The sequence below is a fragment of the Falco punctatus genome, assembly GCF_963210335.1.
Source record: "Falco punctatus genome assembly, chromosome: 18".
NCBI lineage: Eukaryota > Metazoa > Chordata > Aves > Falconiformes > Falconidae > Falco > Falco punctatus.
In genome coordinates this window covers 4948216-4976172 of record NC_137598.1, presented here as the reverse complement: position 1 = coordinate 4976172, position 27957 = coordinate 4948216, and the positions used below count along the sequence as shown (strand labels likewise).

Below are 27957 nucleotides of genomic sequence, written 5' to 3'. Positions count from 1 at the left end.
GAGCATGACTAACCCTTGCAAAGCCTTCACCAGTGGCTCCCTCTCCTCCTGGGCGGTGTCAGGGAAGATGAGCAGAGGAAAAGCAGCCAGCCCGTCCCCGGATCGCCTGGGCCGCTGCAGTCCCAGCGGGTTTGCCAGCAACGGCTACAGCTCTCTCAGCCTCCATGGAGATGCTGGTTATGGATGCTCCCCTTACCCCTCCTTCTCCATCGACGAGAGACTCCTGGCCCCCATGCACCTCGATATCGACTCGGACTTCCAAGCCATGCGGCAGCAGGAGAAAGAGGACATCAAGTTGCTCAACAACCAGTTCGTGACCCTAATTGAGAAGGTAAGGTGAGCTACCACGGTGCAGCACGGGGAAAAGGATGGTGGTGGGGAAGCAGGCACTAACCAGTCGCTCGGGAGACTTATCAAGGCCTTCAGCTAACCATTGCCAGGCTCTGAAAATTAAGCTAATTGCCTAATCGGTTATTCCTTCAGCGCTATCTGCTTTAACAAGGGCCTAGCATCACCTCTTGGGGAAGCCGGGCTGCCTCCGTGGTCAGCAGCATCGGGCAGCCCGTGCATCTCCTTCGCTTGCCTGTCACCCCACGGGTCCCTGGGAGGGCAGGCAGCTCTGTCCTCGGGGACACAGCCCTGCCCGAGCAGGCACGGCAGGGCCACAGGCACGGTGCCGGTGACAGCAGGCCTTGGATCCCGTAGTGGACAAACAGCCATGGGCGGTGACGCCGTTTAAGGCGGCAGCTCAAATTCTTCTCCAACTGCCAAAGAGAGCTGGAGATTCACCTTCAGAGCAACGTGGTGGGCAGGGGACACCCCCCACCCACCTCCCTCCGCTGTGGTTTTTATTGCGAGGGGTTGCATGCTTAGCCAAGAAAGTGTCGCTTTCATCTCTTAAGATCCATGAGAAGGCAGAAGGTTTTCTCAAAGGAAAACAACTCATCTAGCTGGGGCAGGTTTCTGCAAAGCCCTGGTGCTCTGTAAACAGATGGTAATCTCCTAGGAGGATTGCTTCACTGCAGTCTACAATACAGGCACTCAATGCCAAGCTACTATGGCTTGGGATTTTAACTCTACCTCTAAGAGGACCTGAATTTGCACTGGAGAGGAAGGAGAAGGGCGGGGGAACCTACCGTAGCATCTATCCAAACTGAATAGCTGTGAACCAACCACACCTACCTGTGCAAACAGGCCTGTGGTGGTAGCAGGGGGCTGACCCTGGATGGAGGGGCTTGGCAGCCTCCACCTCCGTGCTTTTCCAAACATGCATCCTCGGCAATGTGGATTTGGAGAACCCCTGGTTTGGAAATCACCCAGGTGGGTCGTGTCGCACATGCTACAGGACTGGTCCTTTGACTATCTGGACCCAGAGGTCGAGGTTTGCGTGGATGTTAGCCCTGCTCAGAAACCAGAGCTCAGCAGAAAGGATGGCGGAGATGGAAAAAGACCACGCTACGACAGTACGTACGTGAGCCAGGCCACAAGCACCAGCCTGTTCCGTGCAAAGAGGGATGGAAGGAGTGGGAGAGCCTCCAGGTTTCCTGACAGACCCAAGCGGGCAGCCTGCTGATAAGCGTGCGCTACAGGGCGCGATGGACAGAAGATACAAACACCCCACCTTAGCTGGGTGGCTTGGACTTCAGTGCTAGCAGCTCCTGCGTTTAGCTTTGAAGGCTGCAGCTTCAAGTGGCAAACTTCAGCCATCTGCCTCAGGCCCACATTCCAGTGGAAATAATGACACCTCCTTGTCAAAGAGAACTTGGGGTTTTTTTAATCAGGAATTCGGATGGTCTCAGGCCTGAGCAGCTAATTCCTCAGATGAACGACCACATTAGCTTCAGGAGTTGGCTGTTGATGGCTTTCCAGCAGGCTGTTCGAGATCTGCTAGTATTTATTTTCCATCCAGGTGGGAGAAGGGGAAAAGCCAAGTTGTGGAGCCCCTGTTGGAAGCCCTACCTTTAGCCTGCACAGCACAGAGGTAGAGGCCTCTGAGGACTAAGCTTTCGTTGTTTCTGTGTTCAGGCATGATTTTCCAAGAAGTGAGGCCAGATCTGGGTGATTCTTCTGCTGCAAAGCTCTCATTAAAAGGCTCTGCAAGGAAGAATTTCTGCTAAGATGGACACAGCATAAAAAGCCAGGATGTAAGCAGTTCAGCCCAGCGGACAGGTACGGTTTGGGAACAGGAAAGAGTGTCAAGGATGGAGAAAAAGAGCAGCTGAAGATCAGGAGCAAGGTCAGGACCTGAGATTTGATTGAGCGTCAAAGATGAACGTAGAACAATAGCTAATGCATTCGATCGTTTAGCGCCCCAGCAGCAAACGGGGAAGCTGCCTTAAACGAGAGGCTGTTTGCTACAGCCCAACCTGCAGGCTGACCCCAGCCCCGCAGAGGGATGCTCTGTCACAGCCCCTGAGATGTCTCAGACCGAGAGTACAAGTGGCCCAGCTAGTTCCTGATGGCCCTAGAGGCCACCTACTTGTGCCACTTGCAATGCCCCTTCCTGGCTCTGCGGCAGCAGCATCCTCTTGGTTCCCAGCCTGACATCTGCACACACACAGCACGCTGTGCTGGTTTTGTACCAGGACAAAGCAGCCAGTCAGCAGACTGGACGACTGATGGGATGTCTACAGCCACGGGTTAAGGTATCAGGAAGAAAGGATGAGGCCTCTGACACCGAGACCTGTAATATCCAAACACTCTCATCCCTTCTGCTGGGAACTGACTGTGAGCATCCGAGTGCTTTTGATTTGCTCGGCTCCTCTCTGCTCCTGCTTCTCTCTCTGTCCAGACAAGAAGTGTTTTGGGAAAGATTCCATCTCTCACCACGTGCATCTGTGCAGCGGTCAGCAGCTGGAACTCTGCCTCTTCATTGCACTGATGCCGCTTCAGGCCACAGAAAGTTAATGTCAAAGCTGATGGTCAAGGCCAGATACCATCTGCACCCCGCACGGTGACGGTGTCAGCACTGAATCATCCCCGCAACAGAGGGGAGGACACTGGCAGAGGCAACTCGCACATCACCAGCCAAAACGTGGCTGAAGGAGTTTGGTTTTGTTCGCAGAGCAGTAGGAGAGAGAGGTAGCAATTAGATAATTAATTGAAGTTAACCAAGAGCTTTGAAGATGAAAACTGTCAAATACTGAGCGTTACTGTTAAGATTGTGAATATTAGGAAAGAAGAGAGCCAGATTCATCAAGCAGTGGGTGGATGAAATGTGGTGTATCCTCTCCAAGCAGACAGGCGCATGCACACACAGACCTCACGTGGAGTCTGTAATTATTTCGCTTATTCTCTCCAGTTCCCATAGGCCTCATCTCTGTTGCTTTGCAATACAAACCAGGGCTCTGATTCATTACTCCAACTTCACCATATAATCTAACAGATTTGACAGCAGTTATCTTTGTGCCACTCCGAGGCAGTAAATCTGCCTTTCTCTCGCCCTGGACATCCATGTGTGAGCTGTGGTGGATTTTCAGCCTTTGCTTCAGTAGGTCCACAGGCGAAGGGGACTAGCATCAAACAGTCCTTATCTTTCAGTGACTTAATAAAAGATGCCAGTTTGATGTGAACATGTTCAATCAAGAAATAAATTAGTAGGTAATGTGCAAAACCTCTAAAAGCCCCTATAACCCTCCATCCTCAGGCCTAATTTTCAGAGGATTTCTCAGTTTTCCCTGGAAATCTCTGCTGATTCCAGCAGCTTCTCACTACTCTCAAGGTCTCCAGTTCAGTATCTCCTGCCCTGCCAGGAGCCATCAGCTTTGATTTTGGCCAATGTCATGAATGTCTCCAAAACTTCTCCTGCAGGTCCAGTGCTTGGAGCAGCAGAACAAGATCCTGACGACAAGGTGGAACTTCTTGAAGGATCAAGACAACTCCCACTCCGAGTCGGACATCAAGGCCATCTACGACCAGTACATGAGCAAAATGAATCAAGAGATGAAGGCACTGAACTACGAGCAGGAAAATCTTGAGGCAGAGCTAACAAGGGTCCTGAACACCATGGATAACTTCCGAAGCAAGTAGGTGCCCAGCCTAGCTGGCGGTTACAAGGGGGGATGTGTTTCAAAGGTACCTGTTCAGCTGTGGGCACAAAGAGGAATGTGGGCTTGATTTAACAAGGATAGACTGGTATTCCCAGGAAAAAATTCCTAGTTTGGTGTGCAAAGAACTGTGTATTGGAGAAGTCAGCACCTTAGCCTCTTCTAACTAGAGATGAAAGCAAACCCATAAAAAGCAAAATACCAAAGAGCTCTCGGCATCTGACAAATGCCTCAGGCTCTGAGGAACAGTGTTATCGGGAATGACAGCCAAAAACACAGAAATGTTTATTCTCCACACTATTATCACAAACTAGAACTTTCTTGCCAAACTGTTTTATGGATCGAGGCTGCTTACTATTAACAAACATCCCCTTCTTTCCCCCTTCGCCCCACAACATTTAATACAAAACTCTGCTTTGACCAAAAAGTCAGACTTTTACCCAGAAAAGCTCTTGACAGAAAATACTGAGGCAGCTGAAAGTTTAAGGGAAGACCAGCTGCCATGTGCTTATCGATGCTTTTGCCAAGAGCTTTGAGATCTTTAGATAAAAGCATCTGAGATGTGCCATGGCTCATTCAAGAAGACAATGCTTTTCTTATTATCGCTGTCATTTGCATACCACAGGTGAATCCACAATTAGATGCTTTCCCTTACACTTACACCCATCTGCCTGCACAAGATCGCTGGAGTCTTCCATGCTGATTTTGTAGCAAAGAGCCGCCACGTATGGGCACTGTCAAATAAAACCCGTGATGCTAAGGGACTACTGCCCTTTCGCTGGCACTGATAGACATCACGGCGGCAATAGCCCAAACCTGTTCCTGACGTACAAAGTGATGCACAAACAATAACAGTGCCCCCTCTAGAGAGTTTAGCCCCAGGGTCTTACAGCTCTTTGCAGACCTTGATTAAACCAGCTACCTGATGTGCCTGCCAGTTAGGGGAAGGACTGATACCTCCACTTTACAGATACACTAACGGAGACACAGCAATTAAATGCCTGTCTTAAGCTCACAGAGCAAGCTGGTGGCGGAGCAGGAATAGGAACTAGGAGTTTGGTTCTTGACCTTCTCTGTGAAACCATTATACTCAGCATCCTTCCAGAAGTGACACGCTGATACCCAGGTGCCTAGAAATACCTGAATTCTCCACAGTGGGTGTCTGTCTTCTCTTTATTGGGATGTTGGTTTCACTGTAAGCCCGGGGCTCTCTGACGCTTGCTTTGCTGACAGGTAGAACCCTGAGCTTGGATCAAAGCCACAATATGGACTGTGCCATTTACTCCCGGCCTTAAAATGGTTAAGACCTGCCTTCCCTCTCTGGAGCACTTGGTCTTCCTTGCACTTCCCTGAGGAAGTAACTGTTCCGCGGCCCTGCAGTTATAAATGATACTTCTCGGGTTATTCCCTGACAGTCAGGAAAACCCAGCTAGGAAATGGCTGGGCTGGTGGAGAAACGTCAGATCAGTCACCCCTGTCTGCTCTCACGGTTTGTACTCATACTTGTACTCAGTAATTGCCTCGTTAATTGCCTATGCCTGGCACTTACTTATTTTTCAGCCTGATTTCTTAAGGTGCTTACACACACAGGCTGGCTGTGCGTTTCCCCCTACCTTTTGATTTTCTTGGACAGTTACTACCTAGCTGGATAAGACACGATAGGGATGCTACATCCCTCAAAATTAAATAAAGAGAATGACTAGAGGAACAGGACCTGTGCCACACCCAGCACAGAGAAGACAAGGATGTGCATGTGTGCTGTATTAGACAGCAGAGAATCCACAATAGCTACCAGCTTATAACCACCACAACTATCATTCCTGAGAAGGGCTCCCACTTTGTGAACTACAGGGCCACGGGGAAAATACCGTTCAGAAATGACACAGCTCCTCAGAACACTTTTCCTTCACTTGCAGAGCCTTCCCCTTCCGCTTTCTCCCGTTTGTGAGCTGTAAGGCACAAGCCCAGCCAGGGGCGACCTGAGCCACGAACAGGCAAAACCCACCCTGCCACTGGGCGCTGTTAACACCCAACGCCAGCGCAGGTGGATTTCTGTGACTGTGACAATCCACTGCGCTGCTCCCAGCGGTTAGTGATTCATGGGGAGAGAAACTGCTGCTTCTGCCGAGCCTTCTCCAGGCAGCAGTCCAACCCCGTCCTAACCCACGCTGGCTCTGTCGAGTCCTGCACGCCGCCTTCGAGAAAGCCGCCTCTGCCCAGTTGTTTTTCTAGAGCAAACGGTCTGTCTAGACCATGCAAATTTTGGAGGCTTCCAACTCCTCTGGAGGCTTATTTTCCCAAGGGAAAGTTTTTCTGGGGAGGAAAAGCTAATAATTTAACTGGTTATGTTCTCATCAAAGCTGGGGTGCTCCAGATGGAACGCGCCATACCTGTGGTGACCACTCAAGCAGGCTACTGCCCAGCAATACATCACTTACGATGTGAAACGTGCCTGCCCGTGCTCCTCTGTAAGGCCTTAATCTGTTTATCTTCTCCACCCAGCAATTGCTTTCCAAAAACCACACGGGAGATTTTAGTTGGGACACTCGCACCCCCTCCCCAAATTAGTTGCCACTGACCAGCAATTCCAAACGCAGAGGGGAGTGGAGAGGGGACAGGGAAGCAGCCTAGAGACTGGCACAGCATCTCAAACCCTGCTTCTTTAGGAAGTCAAGCTAAAAATCAAATACCAAACCACACCTGAGTAGGGATGACTGCCCAGAGGTGCACCATCTGCACAAAGCGTTTGCTTCAGCTCCCCACACGTGTGATTTGCACATGCAAAGAGCCATTTGAATGAGAAGGCAGGGAATTTTTGCCTGCGCTGACCTACCCTGCAGTGGCACTGGGGAGATACAGCAGGGAAATATGGGGCATGCAGCCCTCAGAGGATCCACTTCTGAGATCCAACGACTACGTTAGTCAAATCTGAAAACCAGACAGTTGACAACCCTCTACCTTCAACCTCTGCAGCTGGTTTTCAGCTGCTTTCTGCCCCATTTCCTTGCTCCACAAGAGGAAGACTGACTTAAAGTCATGCTACCAGGCTCAGATTCACCCCACCGTTCTATCTTCACCCTAAAATAGTCTTGAAGGCACATCCAGAGAGGAACACAGTCTGCCTGGGATTTGGTTCACCTCTGATTTTGCTTCACTGCCTATGGAAGGAGCCCAAGGCGACTAGACACCTGTCTCAGGTGTGTCTTAGGCGCACGAATCGAGATGGGATGGATTTAACACCGTAATGCAAGACTGCTTAAGGATTATCTCTAAGGAGATAAATGCTGCAGTGTGTTTGTGGAATGCTCCATCCCCATATGAGTCACCTCCCGGCCGCCAGGTCCCTCCAGAGCTGTGCAGTGAGCGTGTTTGGCTGGCTGGGCCTGCTCTCTTTCAGTCAGGAGTGCTGTTTGTTCAATATGCAGGATTATGTCAACGCTTGGCAATGCGTGAAGGTGCTTCGGCAGGCTGGGACAGACTGGGATTGGGCTGAGGTGCAATGAGGATGAAGGAAGAGTGGCAGGCTGTAATTAAGCGCAGTACATAGTTGCTGGCAGCACAGCTAACATTCCAGCTAAAGAGGAGAGAAACCAGACAAGTAAATCTCGTTAGCCATGCTACCTGGCGTTATAAAAGCAGGCAAGGAGAGGGTGAGTTTTAACATCACGGGGGTACTCAAGAAGAACCTTAAAATTGCTTAACTGTAGAGCTGTGACTGTCAGGTCCCCTCCCTGCCCTCGCTATCCCCTCTGTCGAGGGAGCCCCAGCTCCCTGGAGCTGGTTTTGATATTTCAGGCCAGCTCCTGAGCAGGACTTAACCCCTTGCCCCACAGCGTGATCCCCTGTGCTGCACTGCCAACACCTTCTCTCTCTCTCTGCAGCGAGGCACAGCTCCTCTTTCTCCTAAAGGTTTGTACAACAGCAGGGAAGGCTCTTGAGAGTAACTGGAGTGATGATGGACCAGACCACCAAACAACGGAATATGGCTGTCATTCCCAATTTTACCATCATCATCACTCTGTTAGGAGATGCAATTTTATCTCGTTCTCAAAGGTCTCAGCCTTCCCCATATCAACTTGGTGGCATCTGTAAGTAGCACTGAAAGGTTTAATTCAAAGCCTGGAAATGCTATGCACACATTAGGGTCAGAGGAGCGTGAGGTATCATGGAAAGCAGGGAAGCCACAACCTCCCTGAGCGCCCAACCTGCCCTGGTCTCAGCAGAAAAGCCAACATTTCCAAAGCGTGTCCAGCAGCACCACGGGAGATACCAAACACTCATCACATAACGCTCCTGCACAGCAAACGAACAAACCGCTGCTGGCCATACACCAGGCCCAAAAAAAGACCTCGTGGCTTCCTGGTCAGACACCTGCTTTTAGTAGCCTTAGGGCTAGCCACACGCTTGTCCCGAGAGCCAACAAGGGTTGGCGCCTTCCCTAAGCTACCCTCCCGTATCTGCTGCTGGTCATCCAGAAATGCATTTGCCCCTGGACTATGTCTTTGCTATCCTGGTCCTGCCTTATCAAACCTCTTTTTAAACACCTGCAGGGTTGGTTCCTCTGCTGGATATTTAGCCATTAGGACTCCACCCTGTCCTATCCGGGTTTTGTTACCTTCTGCTCTGTGGGCACTGTTTTCCAGGAATTGCTTTGCCAGGTCCTGCGTTACTTCGCAAATCGCACTACGTTTAGGCTAAGTTATGACACCACGCCGGTATTCTCGGAATTTTCACAAGCCAAAGTCTTCTCGCTGAGACGACTCTCGGGCTCTGGAAATTAAATGCTGAGGATACCTGAAAGAAAGAGAAGAGGAAGGCTTAGGGTGAAAATTTAGGAGTCTTTGGGCATGCGACTGGGTTTCACAGAATAACTCACCACACCCCACTTCTCCAAGCCTGCTCTCTCTTTCTGTAGCAAATGTGAGCTAACCTGAGGCTGCTCAGCCCTCAAATTAAATGAGAATTAAAGATACCTGCTCTCTACTCTGGGGCTCTTCAGCCTTAAAGTACTCATGGTGTTAGTACAGAGCAGCTGGCATGTGGCAGCTTGTTGTCCTCTCACTTGTCCAGGATGCCCACACTTAAGACATACCTCTCCCTGCTGTCTGGCACACATCAAGGAGGTGGGACATCACAGTAAAAGCAGACAGCTTTGATGCCAACGCTTTTTGGGGCCAGCAAGACAACCTTAAGCATCCCAGAGGCTCTCGCCATGTGTAGTTTCTAACTGTTTTTTTCACTCTCCTTAGATACGAGGATGAAATTCGCCTCTGTAGCGGCATGGAATACACCTTCACGGAGCTCAAAAAGGTCAGTGGCAAGAGCAGCTTTTCATCCGCACACCTCTACACCCACCAGCTCTGTGTAGTCACAGAAGAACCTGGAGAGGCAAGATGGTCCAGGCTCAGCTAGCTCTGAACAGAGTCCTTGTACCACAGAGGTTTTGTGGAGTAATAAGGTCTTGAGGAGGACAGCAGAGCGGTGAACACAGTCACCATTTCAACAGAAAAAGTCCACATGGGCTGCCCGCAGTTCCAGAAAAGCCCCGTGGCTCTTGGTGGAAGCACCAGGGGGTCAGACCATGTCTGCACCCAACCACGCTGCAACTGCACTGGCTAGACCTGGCCTGGAGGGGTCTGCACCCAGGACCCTCTGAGGCAACACCCCTCCTCGCTGGCATGTTTTCTCTCAGAATGATATCGTAGGTTGGGAAAGGCTGGAAATTGATAAATGTGTTTGCTTTTGTTCCCTGTCACATGGCCACATCCTGTTTAAATATCCCACCCCAGGAGTAGGTGCATTTGAGTATCAACTGGAACGGGAGGCTTTGTGCACAGCCTTTACATTAAAAAAAAAAATAATCCAAGGTGCACGAATGCAGGGTATTATTAGACAGAGGAAACGTTCTCCGCAAATTATTATTATGGCTAATTGCATGTTTTCCCTGACACACTCATCGACCAGTAAGGGCAGTTCTGGTGACTTTTGTGGATGGCATCAGAGTTTTCAATAACCTGTGCTTTTTGTGGTGAACAAAAGATGAGTGGGTATGGACCTGCCCTACTTGTTTCCTTCTCCACCCTACCTCATTTGAGACTTCCACCAAAGATCTCACTCAAAAAAAATTTAAAAAAGCAGAGGAAAAAGGTCTGCAAAGCAGCCACCCTACTTGCAGAGCAGGAGAGCAGTTTCATAAGTACCTGCCAATAAACAGCAAGCAGGGCACTTGCTGGGGGAGGAGGCGGCAGTGGGAAAGACTTCTGGCTACTAACTCAAAGCCAAACCATTGATTAATATGCTTTCCATCTCCTGTAGGATTTAGACGTGAGCTCCTTGCACAGAACTGAGCTGGAGGTAAAACTCAATGGGCTCCAAGAGCTGATGGAATTGAAAAAAACCGTCTATGAGCAGGTAAAAAAAAAAAAAAAAAAAAAAAAAAAATCAATTGGGGAAAGTGGCCCGGGAACACACAAGCTACTATGCAAAAAAAAAGGAAAAAAAAAAAAAAGAAGAAAGGGGGAAAAAAAACCCCACAACATTTTTGTGGCCTGTTCCACTACAGAGAGGGCATTCTTCCAGATTTACACCAAAATGAGAGCTTGTCCAGGGAAGTTGCATGGTGTTGCAGACAACTATTAAATGGCTTGAGGGTCTCATGAGATAATCCCCTTCCCTTCGCTAAAGGAGTGCATTTTAAAGTTGACCAGGAAGGTCCTTTTGCCCCGCAGCTCCTGCAGGGAGGCTACTCCAGCAGGTCCCCCCTCTAACAGCCAGGAATCCCCATCCAACACCGGAGCTGGCTCAGCACCTAACCCCCATGGCCCAGGCTCCCCAGGTCACAAGCGAGCGGAACATTGTGTCCGATTCAGGCTCAGAGGAAGGGATCACAACGAACCGGGCCAAGCCACCGCGAGCCTGGGTGAGGTGCTGGATGCTCTTTAGCACAATCCAACGTAACGCATCCCACCTCATGGGAAGCACGCACTCAGGTGTTATGTCACTGAGGGGGGCAAGGACGCAGAGGCTGCAGCCCTTCACACAAACCCAGAGGCTGCAGCGTGCCTGTAGCTACTCAAACCCAGTAAAGCCATTACAGCCACTTACTCAGAGCCTGTAAAATGTTACCAAGCAGGCTCAGCCGTGTTTTGGGAATACTAATGATTTGTCTAAATTCTACCAAAACAATTAAAGTGCTTGACAGAGGAATGTCAACATTCCTTGTGGGGAAACTGAGACACAGAGAGACAGAAGGACCTGCATAATATCAGAACTGCAAAGAACACATGCCCTGCCTGCAACTAACCATGAAACCTTACTTTCTCTAAAGTTCTAAGATTTAAGTTGCCTTGCACCAGGAATACAGGGGTAGTTGGAAATCAGATCCTGCTGTCAGTATCTTCTTCTTGAGCTAATTTCCTCCAGGTTCCACACGGCTGTTCTGGCAGAAGGCTGCACAATTTTTTTTTCACCCATGCTTCATGCAAAGAAATTACCCTCCATCTCTTCCTCTCTCTCTGTGTCCTCTCAACAGCTTGTTTTCAGGTTAGTCATTTTCTCGCCTGTACCTGTTGATTTGACTGACATCAACATATAGGCACACATACCCAGTGTAAGGGCAAATGAGGAAAACTGCTTGACAGCTTTGCTCACAGCACGTTGGTGTGAATCAGAAGAAAATCCCAGCCTCAATCCTCATTAATGAGCCACCAGGTTTTTTGGTTGGAGTTTTTTTTTCCCCCTCCCCTGGCAGAGGATGCTCAAGTATTTGCAATACACTTGCATTTTCTCATACAGCTATTAACCTGCTCAAAGATTAACAAAGAGGCTCAAGGATTATATACAGAGGGGGGGAAAAATACATTGATAATCCTGGTCTTTGGAAGAGCAGAGAGGTATTTTTCTGTTATTCATGAATCGCTATGTCAGGGTACCCTTTGTTTCCCCAGTCAGGGGAAGGCAAGGCAAACAAGGTATACAAATGCTTCTCTAAATAGAGATCAGAGCCCTCAGCACAAAAGAGAAGAACAAAAACATCGAGATGAAAGGTAAGAGATGGGGAGAGATGGATGCTGCTCTCTTTTAACACCGGTGTAAATCAGAAGCAACTGCAGAGATACCGATAAGGGTGACACCCCTGCAGGAACAGTCTGAGGCTGGGCAGGAGCTGCCAAGTGAATGTTTACACCATCTGCTCAATGTCAAGTCATGTCTTGCCTGGATACAAACCACCCAGGAGTGCAGTTTACAGGCATGGATTAAGGGTCCTTTTTAGGTTCACTGAGAGGAGTCTGCACTCATTGTTTGGCTCCTTTTTCTAAAGCTGTGACCGAGTCAGCTATCAAGAGCAAATATCCCAGTCAGTGATACTGCAGCTTGTGTGCGCACGTTCCACCTTCCCCCGTGCTGGCTGAAGTTTGCCCAGCGTAGGAGAGCAGCTCTGGGGAGTGGGATAGGTCTGCCAGCGGTGGATGTGTTCAGAGAAGGGTCCTGTCTCTCTCCTCTCTAACTAGCCACAAAGCAGACTACAACACCACAAGCGGCAGCCACAGCCTCTCCAGGTAGCGAAGCAGAGCTGGGCAAAGCCATCTTCCCAGCACCACCAGCCTGCAGAACAGTTCATGCTGCCCTGTCTCTTGCCCAAGATGCACACGCCCACCATCTGAATACTGGTAGAGACTGAAGCATGGTCACCAGTTCAATTAACTTGCTGTTGATGCAGTACAAATGCACTATTTTACCAGACTCTTTAACAGATTGTATCCAAAGGTCCCGAACCAACACCTTAGCCCGAGTCTGGATTTCCCAGAGAAAGTACCAGCTCCCAAACTTCAGAGACTGAAAACCTAGGAAGTTTCACCATTTCCATACTGCGTATGGAAGATGTTTTGCCTAGCTACCTGCCCAGGTCCAGCTCTCTCCCAGTTCATAGCTTTCTTGACTACTTGATATCTCAATCCTATTCTCTCTTTGCTCTTCAGGAACTCGAGGAGCTGCTGACAGAAATTAAGGACATTTCTGTTGTACTGGGAATTGACAATGCATGCAAACTTGATCTGAGCAGAATTGTGGAAGAAGTGAGGGCCCAGTATGAAGCCCTGGCTCTTCGGAGCTGGGAGGAGGCTGAAGCACTTACCAGGAGAAAGGTATTTGTCTCCTTATCTGATTGATAGTGGGGAGAGGCAGGGAAAGAAGAGGGAGAGAGATCAGCCCAGAAACTACAGGAATCAGCAAGATGTGGAGGGACAGACTACAGCTGGGAACTGAGGGAGGAACAGGGTGCTAACCCAGATCAACTCCTCCTAACACAGGTGTGTAAATTAGTAGTTTCATCACTCTAGGCTCTCCATACTGTCAGTGGAGAAAGGCAAGGCCATCTCCCTGTCCCTCCTAAGAGGCAAATGACCTTCCACTGGTGCCTCCTCCAAACAGGGCAAGAATGCGATTAACCTCAAGAGACAGAGTGCTCTATACCTGGCACAGCTACAGCCAGACAAGGATATGAGAACGAGCCCTAAGTCCTTCCACACACCCATTATTTTTCCCGCTAGGCATTTCTCCTCAAGGGCAGTGGGAATCCTTGCAGAATCCTTTGCTGCAGCAGGGGAGGCGCACAGATAACCCAGTCTTCCATCTCTCCTGCAGCTGAATGAAGGAAGCACCCAGTCAGGCACCTACAGCAGTCACCTCCTTGACAGCCGACGGGAGATCGCGGACCTGAACATACAGATCCAGAAACTGAGGTCCTGCATTGTGTCCCAAAAGAGCCAGGTGCGTCCTGGGGTGGGCGACAAAACTCTGACACACAATCTGAAACTACAGCATGCCTAACACCTCCACCACCCTTTTCCCTTTGCAACACCAGTGCCTGTACTTAGAGGAGCATATCAAAGAAGCAGGAGAGCACGGTGAGATGGCCCTCAAGGATGCCAAAGCCAAACTGGTCAAGCTAGAAGAAGCCCTACAGAAGAGCAAGGAGGATATGGCTCACCTGGTGAAAGAGTATCAGGAGCTGATGAACATCAAGCTGGCACTTGATGTGGAGATTCTCACTTACAGGAAGCTGATGGAAGGGGAGGAGAGCAGGTAAGCTGGGCTTCCTTGTGGCTGAAGAGGGGAAGGGATGCACCCAAACACCTAGGAGAAAGCAGACATCCCGAGCTTTGAGTCTGGTATTGAAGGTTTGATCAAGGAAAGAATAAATCCCAGCAGTCCCCACACAGTTCAGCCCTGTTTCTCACTCTGAAGTTTTTCTTAGACTCCCCAGACTGGAGGGCTCCAGCACTTCTCTAGATGATGCTTTGCCCAGGTGCTGCTGAGTTAGCCTTTCACGATGCAGCTCTGCACTTGGCTCTGCCCACATAGGCCAGGCTCACATGGGCCAAACTCGAGTCCTCTGTAGCTCCCCGGCATCGCAGAGGTTAATACATGTCCTCATGACTGTCCTTGTGTTCACAGCATGGAGCAACCAATACCCACAGTCATCAGCACCATCCGCTCCAGACCAAAGCACCGTAAGTGGTTTTATTCATACAGCTTGCTAGAGCAGAGTGTGAATGAAACGTTTCTAACCCCCCACCCTCACTCCCCTGCCCCACTCCTGCAGTTTCTGCCAGCACCTTGAGAAACTCCAAGCTGTTTGCCAGAGGAACACACAGCACCAACGGTGAGACGAAGCCAGACGGAGCCGGCACAAAGATACTGCCCTCTAGAAGCCACAGTGCCACCACAGTGCCACCTGAAGCAGATGCCTTCATCAGCGGTGCCCGGCCAAAGCTCAGCTCCTTGCCCACTGAAGAATGCTCCTAGGAGAAACGGAGCCCCACAGCATGAACACCAGGCCTGTTGGCATCTGTAGCCAAACGAGGCCAAAGCACTTTCTCCTGAACTCAAGCCAACGTCTGAGGAACAAAGGACCAGAGTCCACTCCAGGCTGTCTCTTTTAGTTTGCCTTTACAACATCCCAGCTAACAGCAACATTATCAGTTACGAGCATAAACCAACCCAGGATTTTAGAGATTCTCCCATTTTTACATTAACCACACCAGCATCTTCCTCCCTAGGTCTGTTTCCCCGGAAGATCTGCATTCACAGCCTCTGACATCTACCTACAGGAAGCCTGGCAGGAGGGGAAGCATCGTTACACCAGCAGCCAGGCGCCCCCGGCCCAGCCATTGTATCAGTATTACAAAATCATTCTCTCTGCTCTGTCCCTGCTCTGTGCAGGTCTGTGAGGTATCCACCGATGTGGCTTTCACAGGAAGGCAGCACCGAGCTTTCCAAACCCAGCTGGTGGGGAGATGCAGGTGAACAACCTGAGCCAGGTGGATTTGCATATCTGATGACAAACATGCTGGCTGTAATGGGGGATCCTTGGCCACCTCAGAGTATTTAACTGATTTTACTGCCTTTTGGGTGGCCCCTTGTTCCTCCCCATGCCACCAAAGCTAAAACTCCTCAAAACTTCTATTTAAGCTGTCTCTCTAACAGAGAGCATCTGTCGGTCTCCCCTAAAGGCCCTCCAGACTCCACACACATGGTGCTAGGTCCTACAAACGGCACGCTGGTTCCCATTTACAACAAGTAGGACTTGTCTTTGTATTTATTGAACTTACACAGCAGCTTTTACCTTACCTGGCTGACACTTCCAACGCACACCAGTCACGTCACACCAAAGCTACTAGAGCCAACTCTGTAGATGCCATGTCGCCCCGCGAGCTAGGTGGGGGGAATGTTCTGGCCTCACCACTGACATTTCCACGGCCCTCTTGCACAAACCAACGTTGACAGTGCCCTGCAGTATTTCCTTTTACGAGGCCAGGCTCTGGCCTCAGCCGCTGCCATGCAGCCCCACTTGAGTTCCCAGATTTTGAGTTCACAGGAGGAGTTGTTAATAGTCTCTTGGCATATTTCCATTGAGCGCATCACAGTATTTGCGCACTTCTGTAGGATAGACTACTAACATAGTGTCTATGTAACCAGAACACTGGCTCTCTGGGGTTATGGCTGTTCTAATAAAGCACAGAGTGTCATACAGCACGCATTGGAGTGTTTGGTTTCTCTGAATTTCTTGCCACAGCACACCTGAAACAGTAATTCCTTCCCCAGTCACCAGCACGTCTCAGCTGAGGGCTCCGGCTAAACTCTGGCAGCCAAGTACAGCTGAAATCACTTCCCAGGTGATTTGTGTGGTCCATGTGCGCAGGGAGAAGTACATGGGGCTGGAAGGGCAGACAGAGCCAGCAGCCAAGGCTCTGGGGAGCTCGCTGCTCCTCTGCCACCAGGCTCCCACGTGGCTTTGAACCACAGAGCAGCTCAAGCATGTTTCAGGAGATGAAGGGTCACCGCACAGGCCAGCACAGTCCCACCACTGTAGCACCTCCACAAAGCCTCCCCTTGCACCTCTGCAAAGGGGAACTTCTGTGCACATGGGGCCCAAAGCCACCCTGTGGAAATGCACTTCCATGCAGCCCCTCATCTCAGAGGTGCCCTTCCTGAGCACAGGGGTGCTCCTGGGGCTCCGTGCTCAAAACCACCCACCTCCAAGGGACTTATCTGGGAGATCCAACATGGACAAGGCCCCTAGAGGTGCTACGAGACCTGAGATGGGGAGCATCTCTGCTCTGCTGTTTTGCCCACCTGAAAGAAACACCGCGCTTTCAGGGTTAGCTCAAAGGGTACAGAGACAGAGGATGGGGGATGGGAGGACAGTCCAGACCAGCAGAAAGAGTCCCCACCTGTTAAACCTGGTTGCCTAAAGTGGCAGGGATGGGAAAGGGGGAAGCTAAGAGTGAGCTCCCAGTTGTACAAGCCACTCCCAGCTTCAGAAGTAGGCAGCACTGTAGTGCAGAGCTTCCCCTGGAGGCAGGAGCCAGCAGAACCCTTCCAGCTGGAGGAACAATGCTGGGTTTGTGCAAGGCTGAAGGGACACCAGAGGTGTGTGAGGCCCAGGAGATGAATGACTGCTCTGAACAGCCTGGCATCCTTGTAAGGCAGGGTGGGGCTGAGGCGGCGGGGGGGAAGGAAGGAGGAACACAGAGCTAGTGTTGCCCAGAATGAAAGCTGAATGGAAAGGGAGGCTTTGGGAGACCTGAACATTCAACCTGGGGGAGCTGAAGGAGAGGGTGGTCAGAGACATGTGCTCACAGGCCAGGCCAGAAAGGGCAGGGGTTCAACAGCAGCCCAGTCCTGCAAGAAGAGAGTTTCCAGCTGTTCCCTCCCTGCCATATGGGGGTTTTGGGGTTTTTTTTGCTGCTTCTGAGCCTTCACCACTCAAAGAACTGGGAAAGATCCCCAAGGCCAGAGCAAGGGAAGCTGGACTCCTGGGTTCATCCACTGCTGCAGGACCCAGGAGAGAAGGACCCAACTCACTATTTCACTGTCTCAGTCACTTCACTGCTCCGTGCCTCCGTTTCCCCACTGACAACTGGAGAGTGTACGTCAAGCCACATCATACCAGGGCAAGGATTTTATGCAGCAGAATAATTCCTGCACTGCACTGATGGGAGCTGAGCTATGCCAGAGATAGTCACACTGCTTTGGGACACTCGTACCTGCCCATGCACCTATCCTTTCCCCTCCACCATACTACGCCTTAAGCACTGACTTCATCTGAAGGACCAGTCCTTCCTCAGCAATAATTTCTGCAGCTGTTCTCACACCAGACACACAGACAGCTCTAAACCCAGCTGTTTAACCCACTGGGGAGTTTTGTATGTTTTTTCTTTGTCCAGTGAAGGGAATCACACCCCTTGCCCCCTTCAGAAACACCAGGCAGTACCATCAACTGAGGATCTCTGATCCCCCTTAGGTTGCTGGGGGACAGTCCTACAAGGGCAAGGATGCTGAGCCAGCACAGTAATCAACACAGCGGCCAGATTTAGTTGCTGCTAAGGAGACTGGCGGAATAAAGGCAAGCCCATCTGTGTTATCTGGCAAGCTACATCTCTGCAATCCAAAGCACAGCCATCTCCAGGTAAAGCTGTATCAATTTCAACTGCAAGAGGCTTCCCAAAGATGATCTCAAACCCTGTCTGGAGCCAAAGATTGGAGCATCTGCCCAAGCGTGGGGAAAGGAGACATCAGATGTCCAGGACACGGCCCAGTTGCGAGACAAAGCCCAGGGGCAAAACGCAGGGACTGATAAATCCGCGCGCTGAAAGCAGGGGGCAGAGCTGATTTTGGTGGGGCAGACTGGCAGGGAAGATCACCAGGGAAATATTCACATCTGCACAACAGCAACTGGGCTGGAGTCCAGAAGACAAGCCAGAGCAGACGAGAGGGAAGCAGCAGAGCTCCTCTGCTGTCTTCCAAGCAGGGAGAGCCTGAGCCCCAGACCACATCTAAGGGTAGCGCGTACCCGGGCAGCGCTCCCGGGGTGGGGAGCGCCCAAGTGTGAGCTCCAGGCTCCCTCTCCTGGGCAGGTGACTCCACTGCAAACGCCTCCAGAGGAAGCTCAGAGGCCTCCACAAGCCCTGGATCCCATAAGCTGCCACATCCCAAACAACCCCCTCCTCCCTTCCAGCACGCCCAGCCTCCCAGGGAGAAGGGAAACAGCTCCCACACAACAAGAGGACACCATGGTCAGGATCACTCCTTGGATGCTTCATGAGACTACGAAGGGAGTAAGGCACAAAGGTTCGCCCAAGCTAAAGCACGTTCCTCACCCACCAAGAACCCATGTCCTGGTGGAAACCATGCCTGTAACCCAGCCTGGCTGGCCCAGATTCATTTCACCACGCACAGACGGAGATCTCGTTCCTTCATAGCCCACACACACTTTGAATCAGTCTGGGGATCTGCTTGAGGAAGGTGAATTAGTTCCCAACAGAGCTACCAAGAACGAGAAACACCTCCCTCAATCAGATCCCATCAGCCCAGGGAACAGACCTGTTACGTTCCCCTCCTTAGTGTCTGGCTTTTGTGAGCAACACCGAGAGCTCTGGCTGGGGAGCGTACTGCCAGCCCCACGCTGAAAAAGGCCAAGGACCCTTTCTGGCCTGCAGACACACACCCCTTTTTTGCCCCCTTTGGGCTAAATCCTGCAAGAAAACACTAAAAATAACTATATAGAGAGACAAACCATGTTTCCCTTTGGAAGCTCAGCTTTCAGCCCATCTGCTCCCCCTGAAATAGCCATCCAGCTGCATGTGGAAGGATTTCTGGTTCTTCTCCCACCTCTCCTTTCCCTCCGGATGCAGGGATGCTCTTTTGCGCAGACCCAGAGAGCACCCACCAGGCTCATACCAAAACAAGTCACAGAGCTGGTCTTGAAGCAGACGGCCCATCTTCTAGTCCCCCCTGGGGCGCTGAGCAGCCAGGCTCACAGAGACAAGGAAATTTAGACAGGGGAAATATGGCTCATGCTCTGTACCCAAGCTGGGGGGGGGGAATACCTCCACATGTTCCATGTTGTAAGATGTGTAGGAAGAGAGATGGAAATGTGTTCCTGGGATGGAGAAAGGATGGCCTAGAGCGTTAAGAGACTTTCCACTACACCTAGTCCCACTGAGTGCAACTGCATTCTTCCAGAAACACCCTCAAGCTCACTCCACTTTCCAGCCCCGTTTAACCTGCCAGTCCCACCTCGCCCACAGCTGCTCCCCCTGGTTCTAGCTCAGGTCTGAAGTGAAGCCAAGAGACAGGGCACAAGACAGGAGGAGAAAGATGGATCCTCCCGGCTCATCCCCCAGGCCTGATACCTGGGACAGGCATTTCCAGGGACTGAAGCAGTTCACCCCAAGAAATCGGGCGCTGGGAAAAGGAACTCCCCTGGTCTTGGGCAAAGACAAGAGCTTTATTTCCTTTCCCTGTGCGGTCTTGGAGAAAACTGTGCCTCAGTTTCTCCTATTTGCCTGCAGCCTAAGATGGGATCACATTGACGGGGGTATAATTTAGTTTTCCTAACCAAATACTCCGGCCCAGGCCAGAGAGCAGGCAGTTCAGCAAGCAGGAAGGAGGCTCAACCAGGCAGGCAGTGATCTGTGCCGTCCCTACCGCCTCCCCGAGCTTGAAGACATCTCCAGCCCCACCAAAGGGCACCCTTGCGGGCCCACCCGTCACTTCCCTGGCTCTTGGGGGACACAAAACCAGCCGCACTCGCTGTGGGGAAACAGCCTTTTTGCAAGCCCCAGAAATCAGCCACGTGGGCTATACAGCCAAGGCAGAAATTGTCTCCAGGGCACCTGGAGAAGGGAGGGGAGGACAGGGAAGGGCGGAGGAAAACATGCCCAACCCCATCAGTTCATCCACACCTCCCCACATGTCCCTCCTCAGCACTGGCTTTTTTGACCGTATAAGGCCAGATTTTTCTCCCCGTGGCCCATCTGGGGAGGAATGGGAACACCTGAGCCTTGCCCGCTCTGCCAGGCCCTGCCCTGCCCACAAGCCTGCCTCCTTGGCCAGGTGTGCCCAGCAGGGGAGGGGAGGCCACCTCCACCCACCCACCCCACACCTGGCACAGAGCAGGGGAGAAATCCTGCCTGAATTCACCACGGGGGACAGCACCCCAGCCCAGGCTCTCCTCTCCCGCAGCGCTTCAGACTCCCCAGGGTGGGCAAGCTGAGCGCAGGTTTTCTGCTGCAAGGCTGGGTTGCCCCTTTCTTTCAACTATTTCCAGTTTTCCACCACCCCAGACATGTGAAACACCTCTTCTTCTGTCCTGCAGCCATCCCTGTTGCTTAGTTTTCATCTCCACCTGCGCCTGGCTGGCTCAGGGCAGCCCTGGGGTCTCTACCTCCCAGACAGTGCCTGGGAGACAGAAACCTGCTAAGGAAGCTTCACCTTTGAAATGTCCTCAGCCTGGCTTTGGTTCAGGGGAACTGGATCACGGGGGGACTTCATGCATCACCCTGTCGCAGCTGGGACTCCCAGCAGTACCAAAACCAGTGCGCAACAGGGCTGGCAGCCTTCTAGCCCAATGGCTCCTGGTACCACATCTCACTGCCCCCAGCCCAAGGTGAGAAGACGAATGAAGGACAAGGTTGGCTCATCACTTGGTGGCTCCAGACTAGTAAAAAAGAAAAAAAGCCACACAAACCAAAAACAAAAAACAAACAAACAAAAAAAAAAAAGAGACCCCGAAGCTGCTACCAGCTAGGAAGGACATAGGAGAGACCCCGAGCTGCCAGCCCCCAGCCCCACAGGCCTGTCCCCAGGCCTCACCGCCTGCCTCTGCAATACATGTGCCAACTCTGCCATGACTCCGCATGCCAGCGCCCTGACCAAACGGGCCCAAGAATTTCAGAGAAACCAGCATTCCCTTGTTCTGCTGCCAAGATTCGGTACCCGCCTGCCAACAATCCTGGTTAGAGTGGGACAGATTCCAGGAGAGTTGTGTCAGCTCGCTGCCCTTGGGCTTACAGGGTGGGAGTGCCAACAGGTCCCACACCTCCGCCTCCGGGTGCGCCAGGGACTCGCACACGCAGCGCAGTGAGGCAGCAGCAGCTGCTGCTTCAACACACTCCCCACCCAGCCCAAATTCCTGCATATCCACGAGGCCGTCACAGGCCTGGAGGAAGCCTCACCTGAAACAAAATGGCAATGAGGTTGGCCATTTGATGTTTGCCCATATTTCATCTTGCACAGCCCTCCAGGAGGACAGAGCCCTGGTGTGGGGGCAAAAAGGGTGGGGAGCAGCGTGTGTGGGAGGGCAATGTTTCTTTCCCTGGAAGGCATGAGTCAAACCAATATTTCCCAGCACCTCCTGACCCGGCCTCCCCTCTACACACACGCCATTTACGCTACAGAGCCACATCACCCGGTGGCACGGGGAGTCTCTGGGACCCCAGGGCGAGAAGCAAAGGGGCACGGGGAAGAGCAGCAGCTCTGCCCACAGGTGGGGACACGAACACTGCCTGGCAGGAGGGGTGTGAGGTTGTGGCCCATGCTAACCTCCATATCGGGTCTTGGCAGAGATGGGGACATTCCTTTGCAGTGTGACAAGTTCATCAGAGCTTGGAAAGGCCAGCCTGTCCAGAGCGCAGTTGGCATGCCAAGGATAGATGTGCATGAGCTGGTGTCCATTTTGCTGAGCAAACAAAGGAAAGCAGAAAGAAGGTCAGGTCAAATTACTACCAGTGATCAGGACTGAGACTTCGCAGCCGAGAGCAGGGCCTGCCTGTGCCAGGTTTCACACGCTCCAAGCTCAGCACGGTGCAGAGACCATGTCCAACCTCACACCCATCATCTTTGCTCTGCACAGATGCCAGCTGAGCCCGAGACAGCTTTCAGCTGTGGAGCTTGCCAGCACATCATGGCAGGGACTGCAGACCTTCACTGGTGGCTTAACCTTGCTAGCAGGCACTGCGAGCACAGAAGACCTGCTCCCTTAAGCCTCCGTAGACTTTCGCAACCAGAGCTTGCAAGTGGGCTTTAGAGTTTGTTGTCTACTTGAGAGGTCTGAAGTCTCAGCTACTGCATCCTCTCTGCTTAGCTTTAAGCATGGCTACTTAAACCACACAGCCCTCAACATCCTCACAAGCAACAACCAAGTGCTCGTGGCGCGTTTGAGGAAGCGGAAGAAGCCCAACACATGGCAAATGTCCACCCTCAGGAAAGGGAGATGGTTCAGGCCCAGACCACCCAGCTGTGCCCCCTCCCAGCCCGACAGATCTCTCCAGTGCACAAATACGCCAGGCAGCCTCCAAACCCGATGCAGCACATCAAGTCGAGACCCATGGAGGGGCCTGGGTGAGCTGAGGCAGTGCCCAGTGTGTAGGGCAGGGCAACAGAAAATATTTGAGATTGCAGGTTGGACGAGGTGAGTCACACAGGAGGATGGGCAGTCCAGCTGCTGGAGCTGCCGGCTCAACTCTCCACCCCTACCAGCGTAGTACTCTGGGAAGCTGCTAACCGTGGGAACTGGGATATCGCAGCAGGCCAAGTGAGTACAAAAACATGGCTGTTGCTGAGAGGAGATTAAAACTGTCCATCTCTGCAAAGAAATGACTTAGCGAGAGGAGCAAAACTCCAGAGCTCAGCAGGTATCGGTGCTCGAGATTGGCTGCTCAGCCTGGCAGGATCCCCGTGGCAATCGGCCAGGTATTCATAACATAATGGGAACAGTGCTCACCCATTCCTGCTGGGGCCTGCACGTGTTTGCAAGATTTTGTAGACACACCCTTCAATTCAAGGCTTTGGAAAAAAAAAGCTCAGCACCTGGGGAGGAGGGGGAGAAAGAAGAGAAGGAACCACTTCAGAGCTGAGGAATCCCAGCTGTGACTCAGTGCGGGGCAGGCATGGGGGCCTCTGACGCAGGAAGCACGCGGGGCTGGGAACGCTGGGGAGAGGGTCAGGGCAGGCTGTCTGTAGCCCTGCAAGGGGCCCCTCCGCTAGAGTCACCCAGCATCCAGCCTCCTCATGCAAAGCGGGGCTGGTGCCATCACAGACCAACTTCTGCTCGTGGAAATGGGCCTGGCTATTTTTTAGCATTAGCAAACCTGGCCTGCACACCTCCCAGCTCCCTAACATCCATGCGCCCAGCTTTACCCACCTCTGTGGCACTGAGATCAGCTCCAAGAGTCCCAACATCTCCTTTGTCTCCAACATTTCTCAGGCTGGTGACATCCTGGTGCAACACCAAGATCTTGCCTGGCTGACAGTCTCTGCCACCCAACAAACACTGGCCCTTTTGAGCTGCCCCACCAACACATGCACAGAGGAAAGAGTTCACGCTTCAAAAACGGAATATAAAACATCTGGAGCTTGGTTTCCAACTCTTCCACAGACTTATGTAGCCAAAGTAATTGTGTCAGCTCCTTTGCACAGCGTAAGTACAGCAGGACTGGAAGATAGCACTACCAACAGAAGAATGCTGATTTGGAGCCTTTTGTTCAGTTTGCAGGGTTAGAAATACAAGACAAGGCATGAGATAACACCAATTCAGATCCATAGCTGCAGATCCACTCTAGATTTACACATGCCTGTCCCGCTGCCCTCAGCAAGGTGTAAATCCAGCATTCCCTCAGCATTTCACTGGATAGAAGCCTGTGTAACTTCACTGAAGTCAGTGACGCTGCACCAGTTTATCCCCCCCAGTGCCAGCTCCCCCAGAGGGTGACACTGCCTCAAGTCCCAGCTCCTGAAATCAGGGCAACATGGAAGAAGAGTTGCTCTCCTAGTTCAGAGCAAAGCTCTAGCCTACCAACAGGAAACACTCAAAACCCGAGACCCCAGAAGACTTACAAACTAGACAAGAGGGAACAACTCCAAATGCCTTTATCTTTTAAAGCAGCGGACCACAAGGCACAAAAAAATTAATATATCCTGAAGTTTATTTTGCCTTGGATTTGCCCAGGGGGAACCAGAAACTTAGCAGCATGCAACGTTTACCCCTCTTAAGAGCCAGAACCGAGCTAGCATCAGACAAGCCATTTGGTCCCGCAAACAAATTACTATTCAGCCTCCACGTCTGGGCTGGAGAAAGCACTGTTTGGAGCACACCAAGGTGGTGTGAAGTCTCTGCATGGAACAGAAAGGCACCATCCATACATGTCCTGCTGGCAGCTTCCCGGACAGCCAGCTCATACTCATGGCAACAAACACCTATGGGACATGTTCTGACCTGAATGCTGAATTCAGTTCTCCCTGGAGGATTCGCCCACGTACGTATCTGGAGGGTGCTCTGCAGATTATACAACACATGTTATCTAGGGCAACAACGGCAAGGGGATCCAGAGAAAAGCCCCTGACTTTGCAAGGGCCTGGGAGATCCCAGTTGGACCAAGGTTAAGGATTCAGCGGTTGGTGGGACTGAATTTCAATATAAAATGCCTGACTGTAGCCCAGAAACATGAACTTCTGCCTTGCTGGAAGCTTGTCAGCCCTTGGTGAGACCTTAGGTAGAGTAAGAAGCAACTCAGGGTCACATCTTTGATTTTATAAACAGCCCTTGACTGCAGCAACGATCCAGCCCTCTGCACTGGTTAAAAGACCCAGCTCACAACTGGAAATTGCCTCTTGGCCTCACTTCCTATTCACCACTTGGTTCTGGGAAGGGTCAGCATTTCAGTCTCTCCTCCTTCCCAAAGCCGGCTCATCCCTTCCAATCGTATTGCCACCCCAACCAGGAAGGAGCCCCAGTTCTTCACTCAAGCAAAGAAAACAACCCACAGCAGCCTGGCTGTGCTTGTCCATCCAGGTCTTCCAGCTGCACAAGGAAGAGGCAGCATCAGCATAGACAGACTTATGTTCCTTCTGAGGACTTACGTTCCTTCTGAGCCTCCTAAAATCCTGCTATCATCATAGCTCTGATCCCAAGATAAACCCTAGGTTTGTACCCAAAGCAGATACTTGACAGCGCTAAGATGACAGGGCTGTTGGGACCAGTTTCAACAGCATTGAGGATGCTGCTGTCCACAGGCAGCAGAGCTGGCAAATTTAAGATCAACTTCAGCCTGACTTCAAGACCGTGCCATCACCTTGTTCCTGATTTATGCCGCTAATCACAAATATTGGCATCTGCCCCTCCTCTGCCACCTTAAACCTAAGTGGAATAAGCAAAACTTCAGCAGTACAGTGGGACTAGAGTCCCTGTGGATTTTATGGGACCTGGACTAGGCCCCTTAGAGTTACTTTTGTGCCAATTTCTCCACAATTTATTGAGAAGTTTGAGCTTTTTCAAACCATCCCAGCCATGCAAGGAATGGGGTGGGGATGTTTTGACATGGAGTCTTGGATCACTTACAGATCCCACCCAGCTCCCTCTGTGCTCACCTTTTAATGCTCTCTACATGCTCTTGTTTCTCAATAACATCAAGCAAGGAGCAATTCAGATAGCGTAATTTAAGAGAAAACAGACTGCAGGGAGCAAACACTGCACAGACCAGCGTGAATATGCACGGAATGCTGCTCAGGAAAGACATGGGCAGCTGCTAAAGAAACATTGATTTCCACTACAGGCTGAAGGGTTTAAAAAAAAAAAAATAGAACCTACCAATTGCTGGTTGGAAGGGGCAGAGGACTTAAAGCCCATAGGGGTCTTCTCTCTTTCAGGCCTCTGGAGTTTAAGAGAAAGTAGACTGCAAGGAGGAGACACTGCACAGACTAGAGTGAATACGCACAGCTGTTAGGCCCAGGCACAACCTGCATGTGGATGCAGCATCCGAGGCTAAACCTCCACCTGTTCCCTGTGTGCACAAACACATCTGCGTGTGTGGGAGCATCTCTGCTTGTCTGTATGGGCTGTGAAGCTCAACTCTAAGTAATGCCACCACTTAACCAGGATTCTGAGAGAGGCTTGGCCTGGCAACAAGAAAAGGGGAATGCTTGGGGCAGGCTCTGGCTGCTGGTCAGAGATGGAGGGGCTGCAAGGCCCCTAATTAGCCTGGAGTGAATTTCCTTCAGCAGCACCAAATACCCTTTGCACCACCAGCTGCTAAGGTGGTGCAAAAAACCTCACAAAAAAAACCCTAACAGATACAGAATTGTGCTGCCTAACCAGATGAATTTAGCATTAGATTCCTGACAGGTTAAGCTAATCCTGTGAACATCACTAACGTTATTAAAGCAGATCCTCATCTCAGTGCAGTAGCACAGCCCTAATTCACATTACCCCCCTTATTTAATTTGCTTCACATTTGCTGCAGGTGAGGTTGGAGCCAAGGCTGACAACACTCCCTTATCCTTCAGTTAAATTCTACCCTGTTAAGAAAAAAAATTCAAATTCTTCCTACATTTTCACAACAAACAGCTGCTTCTCACAAAGCAGAACAGACAACTAATGAAAGCGTACATGACTGCCCCTGTTCTGAGTGTTTATCACCTAAGAAGCCTTGCAGAATCACATTTGTTTAGTCTGCAGTGAGATCCAAATCCAGTTTCAGACATGGATCTGCATTTCACAACTGGCTTTTGTTCCTCTATCACACTATTCCAACCTTTCCACCTGAATCCAAAAACCTGCCAAATTCAGTGGGTCTTCAGATCCGGTGCTCACCTGTTGAGCCACGAACCTTGCACTGATACAGCCCCTGATGAAGACACCTGAAGCAGCCCTACGAATCAGAGCTGCTTTCAGTCTTCACCGGTAAGAGCTTTCCAGAATTCACAGAAGTGTATTAAGAGTTAGTAACAGTGCCCAACTGCACTCCACGAACCATGCCAGGGGAGGGCAGAAAGGCCAGGAATGACTTTGGTACTCCTAAAAGGGCAACAACAGATTTCACTTTGTATGCTGGGGTAGAAGTAGCCTCCTGGCACACACCTGGGTACCCCGGTCCATGCAAATACTGCTCTGAAGGTAGGAGAGTGATGGGGGCAGGCGGATGGCCCTTGGGCTGGGGAACCTCAGGAGACGCAGCCAGCTCAGGCTTCTTTTTCCACCTCGCTGGGAAAGGAGAATTCAGAGCCCGGGCCGCCCAGCCCCAGAGGGCTTTGTCAGCATTGTTTGCAGCAGGGAGCAGGCTGTCAGCCCCGCCTGGCGCTTCCCTTTGTGCATTTGCTGAGCTCTGATCTTACTGCGTCCATTGCCGTGGGGAGGGAACTGCTTGCAACCAGGGCAGACGGCTCCAACCTACTTTCACTGGGTTTTGCACAGAAGGCAAATCTTGCAGGTTTCAAAGTTTCTACATCAGCAAATTGTCTGACAAGTGCCTTACCTGACGTATTGTCAAAGAAATGCCAATGTAAGGGAAGCGCGGCGGGGATGTTCTCTCATACGTGGAGGTGCCCAGCTTCTGTATTACACTCAGGAATAGCTCATCTACCGCCCCTTTCCTTTCCCTCAGCCCCTCAGGCCTAGCCCAACCTGCTCTTTGCCATCTTCACTGCCCCCCAGATCCTGTTTTGCCATTGTGCAACCACAGCGCAGGTGCCCCTGCCTCACAGCAGGTGCCCATGCAAAGCAGTTCCAGTGATGGGGGGAGAATGGGCCATTCTCCCGTCTTATCACACAACCAAGTTTGTATTTCTGCTA

The 27957-nt window shown here is 51.3% G+C and overlaps 2 protein-coding genes across 2 annotated transcripts in view; one reads left to right on the top strand and one right to left on the bottom strand.

The window, feature by feature from the left end:
* The window catches only part of LOC308054718 (keratin, type II cytoskeletal cochleal), a gene marked incomplete at its 5' end in the record, with an annotated part of 32723 nt that extends 23994 nt beyond the window's left edge, over positions 1–8729 (bottom strand). Inside the window, one exon of the mRNA XM_080367956.1 lies at positions 8662–8729. The remainder of the gene's footprint in view (positions 1–8661) is intronic.
* Positions 5–26688, top strand: LOC308054754 (keratin, type II cytoskeletal 80-like; the record flags this gene model as incomplete). The annotated part of the gene is made up of 9 exons (XM_080368027.1): positions 5–331; positions 3811–4025; positions 9296–9356; positions 10362–10457; positions 13025–13189; positions 13689–13814; positions 13909–14129; positions 14502–14557; positions 14650–26688. 9 exons carry the CDS (start codon positions 5–7, stop codon positions 14850–14852), a joined length of 1470 nt encoding a protein of 489 aa, XP_080224153.1. The 3' UTR covers positions 14853–26688.
* Between the last annotated feature and the right edge of the window lie 1269 nt (positions 26689–27957).